Source organism: Rhodnius prolixus, unplaced genomic scaffold, assembly GCF_049639745.1.
Source record: "Rhodnius prolixus isolate KJV_2025 unplaced genomic scaffold, Rpr scaffold_7, whole genome shotgun sequence".
Classification (NCBI taxonomy): Eukaryota; Metazoa; Arthropoda; class Insecta; order Hemiptera; family Reduviidae; genus Rhodnius; species Rhodnius prolixus.
Window position 1 is genome coordinate 27,153,027 of NW_027411582.1, and position 21,876 is coordinate 27,174,902.

Sequence of the window (21,876 nt, forward strand, 5' to 3'; positions counted from 1 at the left end):
TCGGTCAATAAAACTGACACAAATAACTTTATTAATTTCTAATAAACATGAAATGACATATCAAGGTTTCTAATAGGACTACTCTAACAGGATCAAATCCTTTCTCCGGTGTTTCGATTTTTTTTTTTTTTTTAAATGATTTACTTTTATATGAAAGCAATCTGTAATTAGTAACACCTGTTTAGAAGGAATTTAAATAATTTATAGTGTGTTAACTCTAATGTTCTTTATATTTAAGAAATTTGGTAAACCTAGAAAGAAGTGGAGATCAACAAATTAAAAATAATTAACCATTTACTTATTACTGTTTGTATTTTAATTAATTTCGTTATTTATAATCTGTATAATATAATATACAATAAGTAAGTAGGGAGAATGAAGGATAAATGGATGTGTGAAAGGCAGGAGGAAAGAAACTGCCCAGCGGTAGCACTCTCTACAGGATATGGTTTTTAGTCCTTCAGACTGCGAGGAAGTCGCGGGGCCACTGGCGATTCAGTCGGCGAGGAGGATTGTCAAGAATGTCAGATGAGGCGAGAGACTGTACTAGAGGATTGGAGCTACTCGAGAGAGTTCGAATCCAGCTGCTGACCCTTAGATTTTCTCTTTCTAGGAGCTCCTTACAGCTCCACTGTCCGTTAGGAAAGTTGTATAAGGGTTGATTGTCAAAAACTACTCGTACATGAAAAAGCGTAACGTTGAAAAATACCCAAATTTGACAATTTTTTTTCTCTTTTTCTATAAAAGATAAAATTCTCAAATTTTCTTTAAATTATAGGGCAATTCCTTCTTTATAACTGTATTTTTTTGCAACAACCCAGATTTAATAGGTTTCGAGAAAAAAGTTGCTGAAAATGAGCAAAAACGGCATTTTCAAAAATTGGTCTTGTTTTTGTTGTTGTTGTTCTTGTTGTTACCTTTTTTGTAAACAACGTAGCGCCTAAACGCGTGATTATTAATATGTCTTTAATTTTTTTTGTTTTATAAGTATATACAATAAGTAAATAGGAGGTGAATAAGATGATCTGGTGCGGGAAGAGCAGGAGGAGAGAAGCTACCCAGCGGTAGCACTCTCTATATGAAGAGAGGAGAGTGTGAGGAAGAGAATATGAGTAGGAGTGAGGAGAGATAGGAGAATAATGACGTTTAGTTCTTCACACTGCAAGGAAGTCGCGGGGCCACTGGCGATTCAGTCGGCGAGGAGTATTAGGGAAGTCAGAAGAGGCGAGAGACTGTACAGGAGGATTTGAGCAAGTAGAGAAAGCAGTATGGAATTTTTGATATTTAGTCCTTGGCGAGTTGGTGTACGAAGGGGATGTTGAAGTCGTTGTGAAGAATGAAGTTAGTCACCGTAGAAAGGAGCGTCAGCTATCTGTCAGCAGGAGTTTTGACTGAAATGTCTGTACTGCCCATATGTTTGTAGGTTTGGCTGAACCCCACAGCTCTAGTCCGTAAGTCCACATAGGTTTGAGAATAGTACTGTACATTAAGCGCTTGAGTTCAATGGGTAATTTGGAGCGTCGTCCAAGTAGTCTGTAAAGCAGTTTCGCACGTTTCCTCATTGCTTGTCTTTTAAGTCTAGTGGGTTCCACGTGAGTCGTTTGTCTAGGAGAGCCCAAGGTAGCGCACCCAGATCTGTACAAGGAACAGGATTTTGCTGTTGAAGAGGACAGGTGGACAAGAGCCCCGCCGGAGAGTAAACGTGGCATTTCGGTGGGTTCATTTTAATCCGCCACTTCTTTGCCCAGGATTCTATTTTATGTGTGTCTGTAACTTGTATGAAGCTGATGTAGGATGTGTACTTGAAGTTAATATGGCTGTGTCGTCTGCATATGTACAGAGTAGGTTGAAATAAAATTAAAAAGAGTAGAGATTAGCTATGCGGTTAGCGTATCGGGTTTGAATCCAGCTGCTGGCCCCTTAGATTTTCTCCTTCCTAGGAGCTTCTTTTACAGCACACTGTTCTGGTGATGGACACAGTAGTGTCTGTAACGAGACTCAAAGTTCCATCCCACAAATTCCCCGTAAAAACTAAGAACATTTTTAGGCATATCATACTCTAACCAACATTCAATAGTTTTGTAAAAGAAAAGAAACCAAAAAAATGCATCGTAAAACAGTAATTGTTTCCCGCAATGGTGTTACGGTTAGATGCAATTTCTCTGAGCTTTGCAATCCTACAGGTTCCTAGTTCTCCATGCATTTTCACTATATCGCATAATTGGGGACACACATTAACTCTATATTCACGTAAACAAGCAAACCAAGGCACCATTCAGTACATACCCAAAAGGTCTACCTCTACTGAAGATTCTGCCTTCGGATAAAGGGAGCAAGCTTTTTAAATGACTTTAAAACCCAAAATAATTCTGAACAAATCATTTTAAGCAGTATGAGAATACAAAAAGGGACGGAATATTTAAAAGTTACTTAAAAAATAAAGTTACAAAAATAAGAAAAAAATTAAACTACTAAAAATATTTTAGTAAGAAAATATCACTTACAATATTCGATTTAGGTATCGATTGGTAACTGTGACTCACCTGAAACAAATAAAAATTGATAATTTAAATAAAATCGATAAAAGAAACTTGAAGAAACTTTAAGGAAGTGTTCAAGTTGGAAATAAATCTTAGCTGGATATAGAAAGAACTTGTTTAAAATAAAACAAATCTAGGGTATTTTCTGGTTTACCATTTTTCATTTTAATGCTCTCGTAGATTAAACGGAGATGTTTAGTTGGAATAAATAAAGGGTTATGCACAAAAATTTGTTAATACATACATGTATTGTGTGAATAGTATAGCATAGCACAGAGTGAGAAATCCAGGGGCACCTTGATTTCTAAAAGTTCAGAATCAATTTTATTGATAGAAAACATTTGGTAATATTTTTATGATTTTAATACATATTACGAATATTTTAATATTTTTTCCCCAATTGGACATATGATTAAAACTGTCCGGTAGGACAGTTGTATAAGGTTTGATCGTCAAAAACTGCACGAAAAAGCGTAACGTTGAAAAACACCCAACTTTGACAATTTTTTTCTCTTTTTCTACTAAAGATAAAATTCCCAAATTTTCTTTAAAATATAGGGCAAACCCTCCTTTATAGCTGTAATTTTTTTGCAACCACCCAGATCTAATAGGTTTCGAGAAAAAAGTTGCCGAAAATGAGCAAAAACGGCTTTTTCAAAAAATGTTCTTGTTCTTGTTCTTGTTGTTGTTGTTGTTGTTCTTGTTACCTTTATTGTAAACAACGTACAGCCTAAACGCGCGAACCGATTTTCATGAATGAGGTGTCATTCGATTCGGAATTTTATGTAGATGTGCCTTTTGGGGGTCTCGATCCTGTACATCGAATGGGAGAGGAGTTAGCCACCTTTATGTAAGGCCCCCTCCAAAATTATTATTACTAATTACTCTGTAAATCTTGGCCCGATTTTGATAAAATTTGGTAGGATGATAGGGTTAGGGCTCCCCTACGTAACATTAAAGCGGCGATCAGCTCTTACACTTGTTAAGGGGAAGTATAGGAATCGTTTCAAATTATCGACACGTGAACCGATTTTCATGAATGAAATGTCATTCGAATCGAAATTTTGTACAGATTTGCACTTTAAAAGTCTCGACGCCGTGCCTCATAAGGAGGGGAGTTTGCCCCACCCAAATAAGGCCCTTTCTAAAACTATTATTACCAATATTTCTATAACGCTTAGTCCGATTTTGATAAAATTCATCTCGAATAAGTGGTTAAAGCTCCTCTACATTGCTGATGCTCTTGCACCTACTAAGAGAAAGTACTGCAATCGTTTAAATTATCAATGAGTGAACCGATTTAAATCAATGAATTGTCGTTCGATTAAAAAATCTTTGCTTCTTTGCCTAGAAGTACTGCAATCGCAGTTTATTTTTCTTACTCCTCTTAAAAGGAAGTAATGAAATCGCAGTTTAATTTTGCTATTTACGCACAAATACCTTCCTATGTTATTCAAAACGCTTTTTCAAAAAAAGTTGTTACTGAGGATGGTTTGGGGGACCTTAACGATAATCATTCTTTAAAAAGATCTCTCTAGTGGTAGTTACGGTTCCGACTTACCATCTTATCAGGTTATAATGATAGAATTGCTTATTCCAAATTTAAAAAAATCTGTAAAGCAGATATGTAACTTTGTAAAATAGACAAAAAGGAAAATCTATCCAAAAGGTACAAAAATCTCTTTAACAAAAACTTACAGTTTAAAATGTATAAGGGTTGATTAAACGCCAAAAGGTACACAAATCAGCAAGCACCCAAAATTTCATTAATTCTTCATTAATATTTAAGTAATTTTACTGCATTAATATTCATTAATATTTTTTAGAATTTATTAGATGTCACAGACCCTTATGCTGGTCACTTCATTTATATTTTTTTGTTATAATTATGATAAATCACACATATGTACATACATGTTAAAGTAGAAAAAGACAAAGTTAGAGTAGGCTACTGTCTTGAATTCGTCTTACCGAAATATTCGTGAGCACAATTAACACACAGTTATAACAAGTAGATTATTCAACAACAATTATTCATTTCTCAATTGTAATTTAATTTAGTCCCCCTAATTTTACTTATGGTAAAATACTGGAATAATTAGCTGTCCTAAAAATATACATATCTTATTTACTTTATATTACATATTACATTTTTTTTTATAAAAAAAAGTTTTAATTTTTTAGCCTCATATTTTTTTTTTTTTTTTTATAACGTTTTTCTTTTTAACCTGTAATTAATAGTTTGATTATTATAAATAACTAGATATTACAGTCAATCTACAGTGCTACTTGAACAAATATTTTGTAGACGAAAATGGCCAGCATAAGGGTCTGTGACATCTAATAAATTCTAAAAAATATTAATGAATATTAATGCAGTAAAATTACTTAAATATTAATGAAGAATTAATGAAATTTTGGGTGCTTGCTGATTTGTGTACCTTTTGGCGTTTAATCAACCCTTATACTTGACATTTTAAACTGTAAGTTTTTGTTAAAGATCACTATATAAGCTGTGTGTTATATTGTAGTTAAACTATGGATATTGTTTACACAAGTGTGAGAAACACAAATATGGAATGAATTAAACCAAAATGTTAACTTTTATATCTGAACAGAATTTCGATTCGAATGACACTTCATTCATGAAAATCGGTTCACGTCTCGATAATTTGAAACGATTTCTATACTTCCTCTTAACAAGTGTAAGAGCAGAATGTCGTTTTAATGTTACGTAGGGAAGCCATAACCCTATCATCCTACCAAATTTTATCAAAATCGGGCTAAGATTTACAGAGAAATTAGAAATAATAATTTTGGAGGGGGCCTTACATAAAGGGGGCTAACTCCTCTCCCATTCGATGTACAGCGTCGAGACCCCCAAAAGGCACATCTACATAAAATTCCGAATCGAATGACACCTCATTCATGAAAATCGGTTCACGCGTTTAGGCGCTACGCAGTTTACAAAAAAGGTAACAACAACAACAACAAGAAGAAGAACAACAACCATTTTTGAAAATGCCGTTTTTGCTCATTTTCAGCAACTTTTTTCTCGAAATCTATTATATCTATGTTGTTTCAAAAAAATTACAGTTATAAAGGAGGATTTTCACTATATTTTAAAGAAAATTTGGGAATTATAACTTTTATAGAAAAAGAGAAAAAAAATGCCAAAGTTGGGTGTTTTTCAGCGTTACGCTTTTTCGTGCAGTTTTTGACGATCAACCCTTATACAACTGTCCTACCGGACAGTTTTAATGAAAGGTGAATATATAATGAAAATTATGTAGTTAGAAAAAAAAATATATACAGTCCAAACTGTTTTTCTGAGGTACTTGGGTTGTCAAGTATGAAATGGAGCAAAGTTCATGTTATTTATTTGACGTCCTGAAAGCCACTGTGGAAGCGAATTCCAGCCAAAGTGCACATGTATTATCATTAATGTACAATGTATCAAAGCAAACAATCTTGACTCATTTGGCACAAAACGGTAAAGTGAAAAAGCTGGACAAGTGGATACCGCATGAATTGACTGATGCACAGAAGGAACGAAGACTCGACGCATGTCTTTCTCTTCTTTCTCGCATCAAAGCCGTAACATTTCTCAATCAAATCGTTACGTGCGATGAAAAATGGATCATGTGCGATAATCCTAAGCGTTCATCGCAATGGTTGGACAAAGATAAACCACCAAACGAGACATCCACCAGAAGAAAAGCTGATGGCCACTGTTTGGTGGTCTGGCTCAGGTGTCCTACACCACAGCTTTATGGAACCTGGCCGATCGATCATGGCGGATGTCTACTGTTATCAACTAGACGAAATGATGAGAAATCTTGCGATTAAATAGCCAAGATTAGTTAATCGGATGACTCCAATTCTCCTGCACGACAACGCTCGACCACATGCCGCACGAATGACCGTGTCAAAGCTACAGGAGTTGAAGTTGAAAACTCACCGTCACCCATCGTATTCGCCAGACCTTGCCCCCCACTGACTATCATTTCTTTCAAAAATTTAAACAACTTTTGGCTAATCTAAAGAATAGCTCCCCGGAGGTGTGGCCTGTTTATTTTTAGGGGGTGGGAAGTACAGCGCACCTACCGGTGAGATTTTAAACTACTTCCCGCCAATGAACTGTTTCGGATTGTGCGAATTTCGTAACTCTTATGTTTCGCGCGCATGCGCAGTACACTTACTGCATAGTAACTGCTTCCTGTTTAATGTATTAATAGTTCCCGCGAGTGCCCTGTTTGTGACTTTTTTTGTAACTTTATGAGTATGAGCGTTTTAAATTTGCAGTTTTTTTTTTTAAATTAAAGCATGATTGTAGTGTGAGTGAGGATGGAGTAATGAATGTTACAAAATTTTGTTCGATTTTCTGGAGGGAGTTCGACAAGTATACCCTCCTCAGGAAAAGGACTCCAAAGAATAAGGTAAGTTTCTTTTGTGTTGTTCTGTGTAATTATTGTAATGAATCTTGTGACACAAATTAAAAAATTGAGGGTGATTAGGTAGGTTAGGAAGGGGGTATGGGGGCGAAGCCCCCCATTAAGAAATAAATAAATAAATCAGGGGGTGTTTAAATAGAAATATCAATCCTAAATAAATAATTCGAAGTGATTCTGATTCGCTGTTACCATATAACCCGCTAGATTTAAGTGTAAATATAAAATAAAGAAATAGTTTTATATTTATATTTGAATATGGCGGGTTCTATAGTAACAGCGAATCAGAATCACTTCGAATTAGGCCACACCTCCGGGGAGCTATTCTTAAGATTTACCCAACTTTTTATCCGGAAAAAAATTCAATTCCGCACAGGCTGTCAAAATGGCGTTTCAAGAGTTCATCGACTCCCATGATCCAGGCTTCTACAGCAAAGGAATAAATGAGTTACCTCTAAAATTGCAAAAGTGTATCGATAATATGGGTGCATACTTTGATTAAAAATAATAAGTTTTTATTGGAAAAAAAATAGGCGCCACGGTAGCCGAGCGGTTAGAGGCGAGACCTGCGAAGCTAAGATGTATTGTGGTACTGGGTTCGATTCCCGGCCTTAGGCCTTGGATTTTATTTAATGGTTAATATGAGAAATTTACAGTAAAGTATGTTTGCTAGTCGCCTCCGTCCGCGACACCTAATTGGTAGCTGGGCGTTAAGCCCCGCCTGAAAAAATAGGCTTTACTTTACTATTGGAAAAAATCGAATTCAATTATGTGCATTTTTTGCTCCATTTCATACTTGACAACCCGATAGATAGGTGTCAAAACTTAACAAAATAGCGGGAAATTATTTTTCAAGCCAAATAAATAATTAAATCACCATGGAAACATTTAAAATTTTTTTTAAAATTTCTTATTTTAAACATGGAGAAATTTTCAAAATGTAAACAATTCAAAATTACTTGTCTTAGTCCAAAAAATAGGCATATTCTTGGTGATGAACGGTTTAGTAATCGCTTTTGTCTCTTTGAAGTTATTAGAGTTGATTTACTTTTTTATAAATTGTGATAACTTTTCGCGACAACGGTCGTTTGATCAGCTGCTTGTAAACATCGCGATAAACCAGATATACCTGATCGAAGCTCTATTTAGAATTTTCTAACTTTCCGAATTGTTATCTACTTAGAGAAAATGCTTTTCCAATCTGCTGTAAAGTATTTTATTCTCTGTCATGGAAAGCGCCGGGTTCTTCTAGTCTGTCTTCATGATCTGTCAAGTTATTGATAATTTCACTGCCTTCTTAATCATTTCGATAAAAGATTATTTTCGCTGAAAGCGACTAAAACTTCTCCGCAGAAGTAATGTGCTAGAGCGACGATTTCTAATGATGATGATGTGTAAGAGTTAAGAGTAAAAAACAATCTCAGACTGTTTCTAACAAAAAAAATCTGTACAAAAAGGGCTCCACTTTTGAAGACAACTGTTTCACTCATTTCGATTAAAGATTATTTTCGCTGAAAGCGACTAAAACTTCTCCGCAGAAGTAATGTGCTAGAGCGACGATTTCTAATGATGATGATGTGTAAGAGTTAAGAGTAAAAAACAATCTCAGACTGTTTCTAACAAAAAAAATCTGTACAAAAAGGGCTCCACTTTTGAAGACAATTGTTTCACTCATAAAGCACTTTACTGATGTTTAATTAAAAGACTTCAATTACGTAGATACAAGAGATTTTACTATGGATTCACATACTCGAAAAGATGTACGTTTACATAAGTGAGTTATGTTGTAGACATATACATTGTAAAAAGCGAGAATTGGTTTGTCTGTAAGTCTCTAGTCACACATGAAGTAATCCTCTAATTGCAACAAATTAGCCGTCCCTCCTGTCCAGGTATTAATTGTTATTGCAGCCCTAATTGCATACATCACACTCCGCCTAATGCATTCCTGTAATAGCTGCAGCAAATAACTGCACTACTTTTCCCCCTCTCTCACTAGCTCATTTTTTAACGGTCGCTTACCAAAAAAAAAGTTTATTATCTGTTTGTAATTGTGATTTCCATAAAATAAAAAAAACAATGTTCTTCAATTTAACTTCTATTACAACATAATCATGGCAGCCGTGTTAAACTTAGTTGCTTTCAATGGTCAATTTTTTAGCTAATTTTATACTGTCTAGGTTGTACCTAAACGAAACAAGGTAAGTATTAATAATAATCCAAGGGAAGGGATTAGCTATGAGGTTAGCATACTGGACTCCGACGAGGAGGTCCCGGGTTCGAATCCAGCAGCTGACCCTTAGATTTTCTCTTCCTAGGAGCTTCTTACAGCTCCCTGTCCGGTGATGGACAGTGTTGTCTGTAACGAGAGAACACTGTCCGGAGGCCGACAGTACACTGAAAAAAGCACCGGGCACCAATAACCTTAGATGTTGACGCGCCTTAAATCATTAAAAAAAAAAAAAAATAAAATAATCCACTCTAAATTATCAAAGAAAAAAATATTATTACACGGAACTGCTATTTAATTGGATAATTTCATATACACTCAAATGTCTGGAGTAAATAAGGTAAACTATACCATTAAACTTGTAATGTTTAACAAGTAAAGTAATCGCCTATTTTTACGGGCGGGGCTTAACCTCCAACTACCAATTAGGTGTCGTGGTCGGAGGCGACTAGCAAACATACTTTACTGTGAATTTCTTTTATTAACCATTAAATGAAAATCCAAGGTCTCTAGATCGGGGAATCGAACCTAATACCACAATACGAGGTATGGCTATTAAATAATGAGACTATTGCTATAAAACATTTTAATTTTAAATGTATACATATTTAGTTACTATCACCTTCAATATACACCCCGCCACTATCCCTACAACGCTCCACAGCGAATTTACTATTGTTCGAAACAGTGCTGGAAGTCTTTTTCTGTCAGCTCCTGCATGACGCGTACCGCTTTTTCTTTCACAGCTTCAACTGGACTGAAATCGTGTTTCTTTTAATGTTGTACTTGGCTAGAAACATCTTGACAGACAATGCAGTGTGACCCGGCGCGTGGTCTTGTTGGAGAACCCATGTCTTGTTCTTCCACAAATTGGGTCATTTTTTCCTTACTCTTTCACGGAGTTAAGAAAGCGCCTCACGGTAGTAATGTTGACTAATTATAATCGATATTTTCATCCGTTTTGGACGTTTGGAAGGGCGACTCGGGCGGTCATCATCTCTGACGTCTTCTCGGCCATCTTGGAAATCTTGAACCACTCAAAAACTTGCGCACATGATTAACATTCATTGCCATAAACTTCTTTTAATAAAAGATAAGTTTCAGTAGCGGTTTCACCAAGTTTCATGTGAAATTTCACGACAATTCGTTGCTCTACCATATGTGTAGTATCATGTTTTCGGCAAAACGAAACTAACACCTCTTACACAAACGATGGTTCCGGTCAGACAGATTTCTCTACAAACACGTGAGACGCTGCAATCGAAAGAGAAGGCTTTACGCTGCACAGCTGTCGGTCGTTAGGATTTGGCGCATGCATAGTTTTTTTGTAGCAGCATCAGTTTCGTTATTTAATGGTCACACCTCGTACATATTAGCTTCGCAGGTCTCGCCTCTTAACCGCTCGGCTATCGTGGCGCCTAATTTTTTCCTAGAAGTACAAATGGATATTAGAGTTTCAGTTTCCGTCCCTCTAATGTAATCTAATCTTTATAATGTTCTCTAATCTTTGTAATGTTTAACAAATTTAAAGATTTCCTTTTAATGCATTAAAAACAAAAAAAATCAAAATATAATAAAAATGCATAATAATTAAATAGAAAGATCTGAAATTAAGCAAAAACTTATTATACAGCAAGAGGACTTCATAATTATTCATTTTATTCACTTAACAAATACTGATTTAAATAAAATCTAAAAATAAAAATAAATAATTTAGAAGTATAGAAAAACTGAATATTTAATAAATAAAACTAAATTTAGATGAAGAAGAACAGAACAAATAATGCATATTATTATTAAATATAATTCAAACCATGCGCAGTTTGAAATATTAATATTAATGAGTTCGAAACTTGAGATTAGTAGCAACAAAAAGTAGTGTGAGTGTGTTAACTCCAGATTATTTTTAACTTTAATGGACGATCTATATTGTGAAATTGAGATAAAATCTAATTAAATTTGTCGTACACATCATGTCTCACTTTAAAATGCAATTTTCTTCTATTAAACTTGGGAGAACGCAATATTTTGTGCTTCGGGTAAAGTTTGTGCGCGGAGGGGAAATGATACAAAATTAGGCTAAAGATTAGAAAACTATTTGGAAGAGAAAAAAACAGACTTATAATAAATTTAAGAGCTATTTTGTTTAATTTTTAGGAATCTTTATAATAATATTGTTGAATATGTAATACCTGGTATGTGGATGAAGAATATAAAACCAGAATGGCAGAAGGTAAAGGATACAAGAAAAAAAAGAAGCAGACGAGACTGTCGCGGTGGGAAGCTGTAAGAATACAGAACAGTTGGAGGGGATCTACTATGACTACCGTGCATGGTATTAACCTCTAAGCCTACTAAAGTATGGAGTCAGGTACCTAAAGGATACACTAAAAATGTTATTTACCTACTAGAAATATGTCCAGTTTAAATATCTAATATTTACTTCTGGAATGACTAAAAATAGAAAAATAAAAAATAAATAAATGAAAAGTAAAAATAGTTATTTATTTAACAGGTGTGGAAAGTAGTACTTTTCCTCACGCGAGGCAGGGTTTGCAAGTGCAAATTGCCGAGTGTGAGGAAAATACTTTACACTAGAGTTAAATATTATATTTTTTCTGCAACCATTTATTAACTAATAAAATTAAAAATTTCATTTTTACAGTCTACAAAAAGTAATTTATTTATTATAAACATTTATTGTTATATTACAATTATTTACATCACTTACGTATTTACATTACTTATTACATTTTCTGCTGTTTCTTTTATTGATGGAGGAGTGTTTTCTAAACAGGCATCACAAGAAACCATTTTAAATTTCTATAAGGTAACACTATAACCTTTTTAACTGTTATAATTAAAAATATCTAATTATTTATTAAAATATTATTTTTATTTCTATATTCCTTTCAATTTTTATTTTATTTTTTAATATTCGTTTTTTAATTATTTAGTTACGTTAAATAAGCTTATTAAAGTTTTACAGAAAATATTTATGTTAATAACAAAACTTCTTATATCAAGGAAGCACAATAAAGTTTTTCCACTCACTTGTGCGGAAAGTGACACTAATGGGAATTTCCCCCCACTAGTGTGGGAAGTTGGGCATTACACAGCTGATTTTAATTGAGTAATGAGAACTTCCCTACATGGTTGCAGAAAAAGAGTTTTTATTATTGATTTAGGGATTCTGTAGAAATACTTTTTCAAAATGTGTATCTACACAGAGAGGCAAAAAAAAGTGGCCACCCTTCAGTATGTGCTCTGATTTCCAATCAATTTGTTATTAACGTCTCCACTTTTAGGATAAATAACAGGCCACTTGGAATAATCTTAGGAATATAATTACTTAGGAATATTCAAAGTAAATAATAACAAGTGGTATTTTTAAAAAAAGAGAAAAATTATTAAGTAATTTGAAATTAGCAAAAATGTTAATTTACCAATTAACAGGGTGTGTTTCCGCCTCTTGCGTTTATTATGGCTTGCATTCGACGGGGCATTGACCTAACAGGGTTTTGAATAATTTCCTGAGGGATATTTTCATATTCTACAGTTAGTGCACCCCTTAACTCCTGAATCGAATCTGCTAGTGTTGGACGTCTCTTAATTCGTCTTGACAACTTATCCCCATAGATTTACCAATAGACTTTAGATCTGGACTACATGCTAGGCCCACTCTAAACATCGGATTGAACCGTTTACCAGGTAGCGGGAAACAATCTTTGCTGTATGAGGCCGTGGCATTATCGTGTTTTATACGAAAATTACTCGCCAACGTGTGGTACGAATGGCCTCCGAAAGAATGTCGGTCTATGTAGCCAGCAGCCTGTTATAGAGGACCCACTCTATAAAAATTAATTCAGTCCGAGCTTCAAATTAATCCTGGCCCAAACCACATCACTGTGAATTTTAAGGATTAAAGATCAAAGTTTACACAAACAAACGGTGTACTAGTGATTTGCTTGTCTTATTTTTGTTTTTTGGTTTTTCCAAATTTCTTTACTTCCCTATTTTGAATTTCCGTATCATTTCTTTAAGCTACCATACGTTTAACAACAATGGATGCTAAAAATATTTTATTTTTGCAATAACGAATGGTTAATAGTTATTTATTTAACAAGTGTGGAAAGTAGTACTTTTCCTCACACGAGGCAGGGTTTGCACGCACGAGCGAGCGAAGCGAGGCGAGTGCAAGTGCAAATTGCCGAGTGTGAGGAAAATACTTTACACTCGAGTTAAATATTATATTTTTTCTGCAACCATTAGGGTTATTAACTAAAAAAAAAAATAAACAGGAATCACTAGAATCCATTTTAAATTTCTATAAGGTAACACTATAACCTTTTTAACTGTTAAAATTAAAAATACAGTCAACCCTCTCAGAACGCGGTTTCCATATAACGCGGAGCTGAAATTGCGACAGCCCTCCTATAACGCGGTACTCTTACAGCGCGGTTTCCGTTCAATAACGTCCCATCAGTTCTTTCTGTGCACCCAATGAATGATTTTAACTGGATATGTTTATATAAACATTCAAGCTTATCTCTTAGCCGTATACGACATCGGTTTCAGTCGTCTCAGAGCTCTTTCGCAGTACGTTTCGTTGGTGACCAATTCTTTCTAAAATTTTGTTGCTGGCACTGTTCTAGCGACAGCGAAGGAGCGCAAAATCGCTCCGTGGCACTCAAACGATTTATTTGTGGTTTATAATTGGACAACATTACACAATACTGCAAGTAATATTCTTCATTTGTTCTAATATAATAATAATATAGTTATTTATTTAATAAGTGTGGAAAGTAGTAGTACTTTTCCTCACACGAGGCAGGGTTTGCACGCACGAGCGAGCGAAGCGAGGCGAGTGAAAGTGCAAATTGCCGAGAGTGAGGAAAATACTTTACACTCGAGTTGAATATTATATTTTTTCTGCAACCATTAGGGTTATTAACTAAAAAAAAAACTAAACAGGAATCACTAGAATCCATTTTAAATTTCTATAAGGTAACACTATAACCTTTTTAACTGTTATAATTAAAAATATCTAATTATTTATTAAAGTATTATTTTTATTTCTATATTCCTTTCAATTTTTATTTTATTTTTTTAATTTTCGTTATTTCGATCGTGCGTGCAAACCCTGCCTCGTGTGAGGAAAAGTACTACTTTTCACACTTGTTAAATAAATAACTATTTTTTAAGGGTGGCCACTTTTTTTGCCTCTCAGTACATATGGAAAGCCTCAAAAGTCACTAGGCTTTATCATTAATTATCTTATTGCAAAATTCAAAATCATAAGATTTATTTAGTTAAGAAATTAAAAAAGTTTTAGTCTTTTAGCGTTTAAAAAAATTTCTTCTCGAAAAGAACAGAACAGAACAAAATGGCTTTCCTCAAGTTAAACTAAGGTTAGAACTCAAAATAATGACCAAAATCGTCTTCAAAATAGTAGAAAAACTTTTTAATAAAACGCGAAAACCACTCCTTCACTTCTAGTTTTAAATATTCTAAAAGTACGAATTAGAAGTGATATCAATACGGTGACCATTCGTACTGTTTTTGGCAGGACAGTACTGTTTTTTAAGACGCTGTCCCTTTTTTTTTTTTTTCAAGCATAAATGTCCTGTTTTTTATTTATTTGTACTGTTTTTCAATGAAATTTAAATTATACTCAAATTTAATTTTTGAATGTAAAAATATAGTATAAATGTACAATAATTAAGTTCGCAAATAATGGTTTAGAAAAAAATTTTCTGTGCACATTAACTTTGGACGAACCTATAGCGTAAATCGCAACCTGTTTTACCGATAGAATAGACTAGTCGACTAGTGTAAACATTGATCGCTAAACGTCATGTAAAAACTAATAACTAAACTAACTTATACTATTATCCATTGTTTTGTAATAACTGATCTCGTGTTAATAAACGTATTCATATTTTTTATAGGTTTTTTTTTTAGCTCCTTGTCCTGTTTTTTGATACAAAAATAATGGTCACCGTAGATATCAAACTGATGTGGCCCAATATTGAGATTTGAGTAAAGAGACTTTTTTTATTGAGATCAACAGTGAACTAACATTATTATTAGCATTTCTTTCCTTCGATGATGCATTTTTGGAAGTGCTGAAGCAGCGAAAGATCACAGACGGGGTTCAGCTCCATTGTCGAGGGATAAAAACTGCATATAATCCAAATAAATTTTAAATATTTCTAATTATTAGTTAATCTAAATTTTAATTCAAATTTCACTTAAAACGCAGAAGTCACCTAGCATCCTCGACAACACAATAATACTAATAGAAAGAAAAAGGAAATAGAAGTATCAAAAGAGAAAAAAGGAAGTCCTATTGTGTTCCGGAAGAGGCTACTAAAGACAAAAAGTAACGGGCAAAACGAAGGAACTCAAACGGAAGTGATGATCTGAACGTGATATCCGGTTGTGCACTGGCAGAACTTATGCCTCATACTAATAAAACGATCTTTTTTAAAAAAAGAAGGTCTATCACGTGACTTCCTCATAGTGAAAGCATTGTTGATTAAAATTTTGACTTCATTCGTTCGGAAATTAATACAAAATTTTGTGCAGAGCGAAATTTGGTCCAATTTAATTGTTTATACACAGAATTTTATCATATTATGAACAAAAGTAAGAAAAAGCCTAGATAAATCTGATAAATATTTCTGATTTTGTTTTTTATAGTAACTACGATGGTCGTTTGAAAAGTCCGTGCAAAGTCAGAGAGATAGCACCACTGGCGCGTATCGAGGTTATGTTTAGTTAGTAGCATCCCTTGGAAGAACACACACCAAGTTTCAGCCAGATCGGTCTATTTCTTTGTGTTTGGCATTCGTTTGAATCGAGGAAGTCGAGTAATTTTCAAAAAATGGACGAAAAAGAATTTCGTGTGTTGATTAAACACTACTTTATGAAAGGCAAAACGCCTCAGGACACTAAAGAGAAGCTTGATAAACATTATGGTGACTCTGCACCTTCGATTAGAACAGTTTATAAGTGGTTTCAAAATTTTCGGAGTGGCCATATGGGCACAAGTGACGCTGAACGTTCTGAACGCCCTGTTGAGGTTACTACTCCATCCATATGGTGATGGATGACAGAAGAGTGAAGGTGCGTGAGATTGCTAGTGCTGTGGGCATCTCGAATGAACGGGTACATAATATTTTGCATCAACATTTGGACATGACAAAGCTATCCGCAAGATGGGTGCCGCGATTGCTCACGCTTGACCAAAAACGAAATCGTGTGAAGTGTTGCAAGGACGGTTTGCAACTGTTCCAGAAGAATCCGCAGGATTTTAAGTGTCGTTTCGTCACTGTGGATGAAACATGGATACATCACTACACTCCTGCGGAGGAATCTGCGCCAAAAAAGGCGAAGACCATATTATTCATCGTTATTGGACCGTTTGAAAACCGAGTTGCAAGAAAAACGTCCACGATTGTCCCACAAAAAAGTCCTTTTCCATCACGACAACGCACCAGCTCACACGTCAGCAGTTGTGGTCGCAAAATTAATGGAAATAGGGTTCCAACTCGTTTCACATCCCCCCTATTCTCCAGACTTGGCTCCCTCGGACTACTATTTGTTCCCCAATATGAAGAAATGGCTGGCGGGAAAAAGATTTTATTCAAACGAGGAGGTGATTGCAGAAACGAATGGCTATTTTTCAGACTTGGACAAATCCTATTATTCGGAAGGGATCAACAAACTAGAGCAGCGTTGGACGAAGTGTATAAGCCTAAAAGGAGACTATGTTGAAAAATAAAAAAGGTTTACCCCAAAGAATTAAGTAGTTTTTATTTTTGCACGGACTTTTCAAACGACCCTCGTAATGCCGATAATTTTGGCATAAATGATGTAATAGAAAGAAAATGATGTAACTTAATAATTAGAGAAAGGGAATAGAATAGAAGGGATAGCGTACAGGATACCCATTCAGAGATCCCATGTTCGAATCCAGCTACTGGCCCTAATATTTCTTGGAGCTTCTCTAGCAGTCTGGAGATGGACAGTGTTTGTAAAGAAGGAACACACCTGAAGACCGGCATTGCACTGAAGAAAGGCTTAAAGCAGCTATTTTTTTTTTTTTTTTTTTGGCGCTTATTTTTGGTACAATCAGCGCGTTGGCGCTATAAGTAACAGTGATAACAGAACTATGAATTACAGAGATTTACGAGTGGAGAAGTTACCGCAGTGGTAATACTCCAAAATATTAGGCTATTAGTCGCTCTCTTCACTTGAGAGGAAATCACGAGGCCACTGTCTCTTAAGGCGTCTTGTCCGGGTTGTCAGGAAGAGTTCTTGAAGAAAGATTTTTGAGCTAAAGGATTTATATGAGTTTGCAGGTTGAAGTGGAGTTTTCTGTGTCGTGTTTTCAGCTACTTGTGTGATAAAAGGAATGTTAAGGTTCAGTGTGTACAGTCCAGGTTGGGAGACATAAAAAGGAGCGTGTACAATAGTTCGAAGAATTTTAGATTGTAGAGATTGAATCCTTTGGAGATTGGAGCGTTTGGTTGAACCCCACAGCTCTATTCCATACGCCCAGATGGGTTTTAAAATAGAAGTATAAATTAGTCTTTTGTTGTCCAGAGAGAGTTTTGATCTATCGTCTAACCGTCTTTTAAAGTAGTCGATAGCGTCTGTTTAGTTCTGTTCTTTTAAGTCTAGTGTGGGGGTTCCAAGAAAGTCTTCGGTCTAAGTAAAAAAGCCCAAGAGATTAATTTTAAATAATTTTTTAAAAAACGAAATAAATTATGAAATAAGTGAAATTCAATCCCAAATTGCTATGATCACACTAAAATCAAAAAATTTCATTTATTTGGATGGATACAAATCTCTTATTAATATACTGAATTTTCATTTATTGTTCCCACAAAAAACTTTTTAATTTTCTATTATAAATTTTATAAAAACAAAAAATCAAATAAAATGGGGTCCTCAGTACGACTTCAAAGAAATAAATATTGGGCCAAATTGGATCAATATTTAGGGCGTGGCCAAAGAATTTAAGAACCGCATTGCTGAACTACAAGTTTCAGTCGATTGCTAGCTGTTAAGTAGCTACATCTACGTCTTCCAAATTTTAGAAAAATAAAAAACAACGTAGTAGGTAATTTAAACAATTTTAGATCTCGAGATTTTTTTGTATTCCAGAAAATAAAATTAATCGCAGAGTATTTCCTACCTAGCAACGAGGGAAAGCAAAAAAGCCCCGACTTCCGTGCAGTACCAAGTTCTGTGTTGAACCGGAAGCGCCTTGTCTTAAGATAAGTGACAGTGATAACTAGAAAGGAATATGACGCTATAGACTTATAGTACAGTCGGCAGTGCCTTTGAAGTCGTTAAAGATAAAAATTTTAATTCCACTAGTTTTGATATACATAAACTATTGCTTAGGAAACAACAAAAATTCTGTCAGTGCTATTCTTTGATCTATGTCAGTAAATTATTAGACAAGCAGAAAAATGTACAATGGAATTTTGTTTGAATATTAGCTCGTTCTAGGCTGGCTAAGGAGAATTGATATCTTTGAATCAGGATATCCGTCTATATGTTGCAGATAGAAACAGCATTCAAACAATTCGTGTCCATATAATTTGGTTTTTAAATACTTCCAAATACGAGACTGATATTTTTTAAATTTTATTATTCAAAAAGAATTACAATTCTATATTGTCAAAAATAACTTCCTTCTGAAGCCACACAGCGCTGGAGACGTTTCTTCCACTCCTCATTACGAGGGTCGTTTGAAAAGTCCGTGCAAAAATAAAAACTACTTAATTTTTTAGGGTAAACCTTTTTTATTTTTCAACATAGTCTCCTTTTAGGCTTATACACTTCGTCCAACGCTGCTCTAGTTTGTTGATCCCTTCCGAATAATAGGATTTGTCCAAGTCTGAAAAATAGCCATTCGTTTCTGCAATCACCACCTCGTTTGAAAAAAATCTTTTTCCCGCCAGCCATTTCTTCATATTGGGGAACAAATAGTAGTCCGAGGGAGCCAAGTCTGGAGAATAGGGGGGGGATGTGAAACGAGTTGGAAACCTATTTCCATTAATTTTGCGACCACAACTGCTGAGGTGTGAGCTGGTGCGTTGTCGTGATGGAAAAGGACTTTTTTGTGGGCCAATCGTGGGCGTTTTTCTTGCAGCTCGGTTTTCAAACGGTCCAATAACGATGAATAATATGCACCTGTAATAGTTTTACCCTTTTCCAGATAGTCGATGAGGATTATTCCTTGCGAATCCCAAAAGACAGCCGCCATAATCTTTCCGGCCGAAGAAACGGTCTTCGCCTTTTTTGGCGCAGATTCCCCGTTGGCAACCCATTGTTTAGATTGTTCTTTGGTCACAGGAGTGTAGTGATGTATCCATGTTTCATCCACAGTGACGAAACGACGCTTAAAGTCCTGCGGATTCTTCTGGAACAGCTGCAAACCGTCCTTGCAACACTTCACACGATTTCGTTTTTGGTCAAGCGTGAGCAATCGCGGCACCCATCTTGCGGATAGCTTTGTCATGTCCAAATGTTGATGCAAAATATTATGTACCCGTTCATTTGAGATGCCCACAGCACTAGCAATCTCACGCACCTTCACTCTTCTGTCATCCATCACCATATCATGGATTTTATCAATGATTTCTGGAGTAGTAACCTCAACAGGGCGTCCAGAACGTTCAGCGCCACTTGTGCCCATATGGCCACTCCGAAAATTTTGAAACCACTTATAAACTGTTCTAATCGAAGGTGCAGAGTCACCATAATGTTTATCAAGCTTCTCTTTAGTCTCCTGAGGCGTTTTGCCTTTCATAAAGTATTATTTAATCAACACACGAAATTCTTTTTCGTCCATTTTTTGAAAATCACTCGACTTCCTCGATTCAAACGAATGCCAAACACAAAGAAATAGACCGATCTGGCTGAAACTTGGTGTGTGTTCTTCCAAGAGATGCTACTAACTAAGCATAACCTCGATACGCGCCAGTAGTGCTATCTCTCTCACTTTGCACGGACTTTTCAAACGACCCTCGTAGATAACTAAATAAAAAACGGAAGTCCCACAGTACTGAAGACGATCTAGTCCTCCTAGATAAAAGTTTGGCAATACAAATACGATGGACAAAATTCGACTGATATTTATGCAATTTTTAGCCAACTCTCAATTCAATTAATTTTCAATTCAAGTAGAATGTAAACTTAATTAAAAGAATATGGGTAATTTCATAAGTATTTCCTCACAGAAAATAATTACGTAGTAAATAATATTACAGTCGAACCTTTCAATAACGGACACTGGCGAGGGAAAGCAAAGTGGCCGCTGTTTGGAGGTGGTCATTAGAAGGAGGTAGGCAAGTTTCACTATGAAAAAATATCCTTGTGACTTTTTTTCTCTTCCCGAAGTTGAAAAATCACCTCAAGGGAACTCATTTTGGGACAGTCGAAAACATTCGGCTGTAACCGACCAGCTGAAGGCTATTCCAGTATAGGAGTTCGAGTCACTGCTATGAGGAGTGGAAGAAACGTCTCCGGCGCTGTGTGGCTTCAGAAGGAAGTTATTTTGAAGGTGACAATATAGAATTGTAATTCTTTTTGAATAAATTTTTTTTTAAAAATCAGTCATTACTTAATTTACAGACCTCATATAGTTGCTAAATTAGACGCTATTTTTAATTTTCACTAACTGATCTGTTTTTAACAGGTTAGAATTAGATATTTTGTTACTGTAAGATAAGTTGCTTGAGTACATTCATGTTGGGAGGAAAAGACAGTCGTGTTGCATCCAAATGCAGTAATTTATTATTTGTACCGTCAGAATGCACTGTAAAGGTAGATTCCTCGACTTGGACTTGCAAAATAATCCAACCTAAAAATAGGTTTGTTGGATGAATTAAAATTGCAATATAAGTTTTTTCTCTATCTAGAAAAAATATATCTCTATATATCGCCTTATATCTCTCTCCTACAATCCACGCTGTAGCCGCAAAGCTATCCTCCAGATGCTCAAATCTATCAAACATCAAACCAGTAAAGAGTATACCAACTGGCGGAAGTATAGAAGGCTGCAAACAAGAGCCAAACTTTACAAAAATTCTTGAGCGAACAAGTTCCGGACTTCCTTTATCGTGAAAACACGTCTTCAGAAAAATTTTCGTTTTTGGTTTTTACATCAAAGCTGCATTAATATGCAGAAAGGTAGCTAGTTATCTTATAAAAGACTAATAATCTAGACAAAAGCCGTTGCACCGCATTGCATTAGTGAATGATACGAGTACACAACGAAGATGAACAACAATATACACACTAAAACACAATACCGAGAAAGAGAGACACCGAAAAGAAGGCGTATTCAAAAAGAAAAGAAAAAAAAAAGAGTCAAAAACCACTTCCGGCAAAAATTCAATTTGGAAAATTTGACACGTTCTAGGAGTGAAAGTGTTTTTGGTTTTTTTGAGGAACTAGAAACTAATTTAACCTAGAAAGTTCTAGTGAACTAAGTTAGCAACTACTTCTTTCAGTTAAACAAGATTGATTTTCTTTAACTTTCGAAAGAAACAAAAAGTTAACATGGAGAAACTAGTTAAAAACAATAAAAACAAACAGATATCAAATTTTAAAACATATATATATATAA

The 21,876-nt window shown here is 35.1% G+C and overlaps 1 protein-coding gene across 29 annotated transcripts in view; it reads right to left on the minus strand.

Annotated features, from left to right (window-relative positions):
- The window catches only part of shep (RNA binding motif single stranded interacting protein alan shepard), a 392,464-nt gene that overhangs the window by 245,194 nt on the left and 125,394 nt on the right, over positions 1–21,876 (minus strand). For 27 of the 29 annotated variants that reach the window (XM_074114612.1, XM_074114613.1, XM_074114629.1 and 24 more), the window contains one exon: positions 2,505–2,543. The exons of the other annotated variants lie outside the window; for them this stretch is intronic. In XM_074114612.1, the coding sequence (XP_073970713.1) occupies positions 2,505–2,543 (39 nt within the window). The remainder of the gene's footprint in view (positions 1–2,504; positions 2,544–21,876) is intronic. 29 annotated transcript variants of the gene reach the window in all.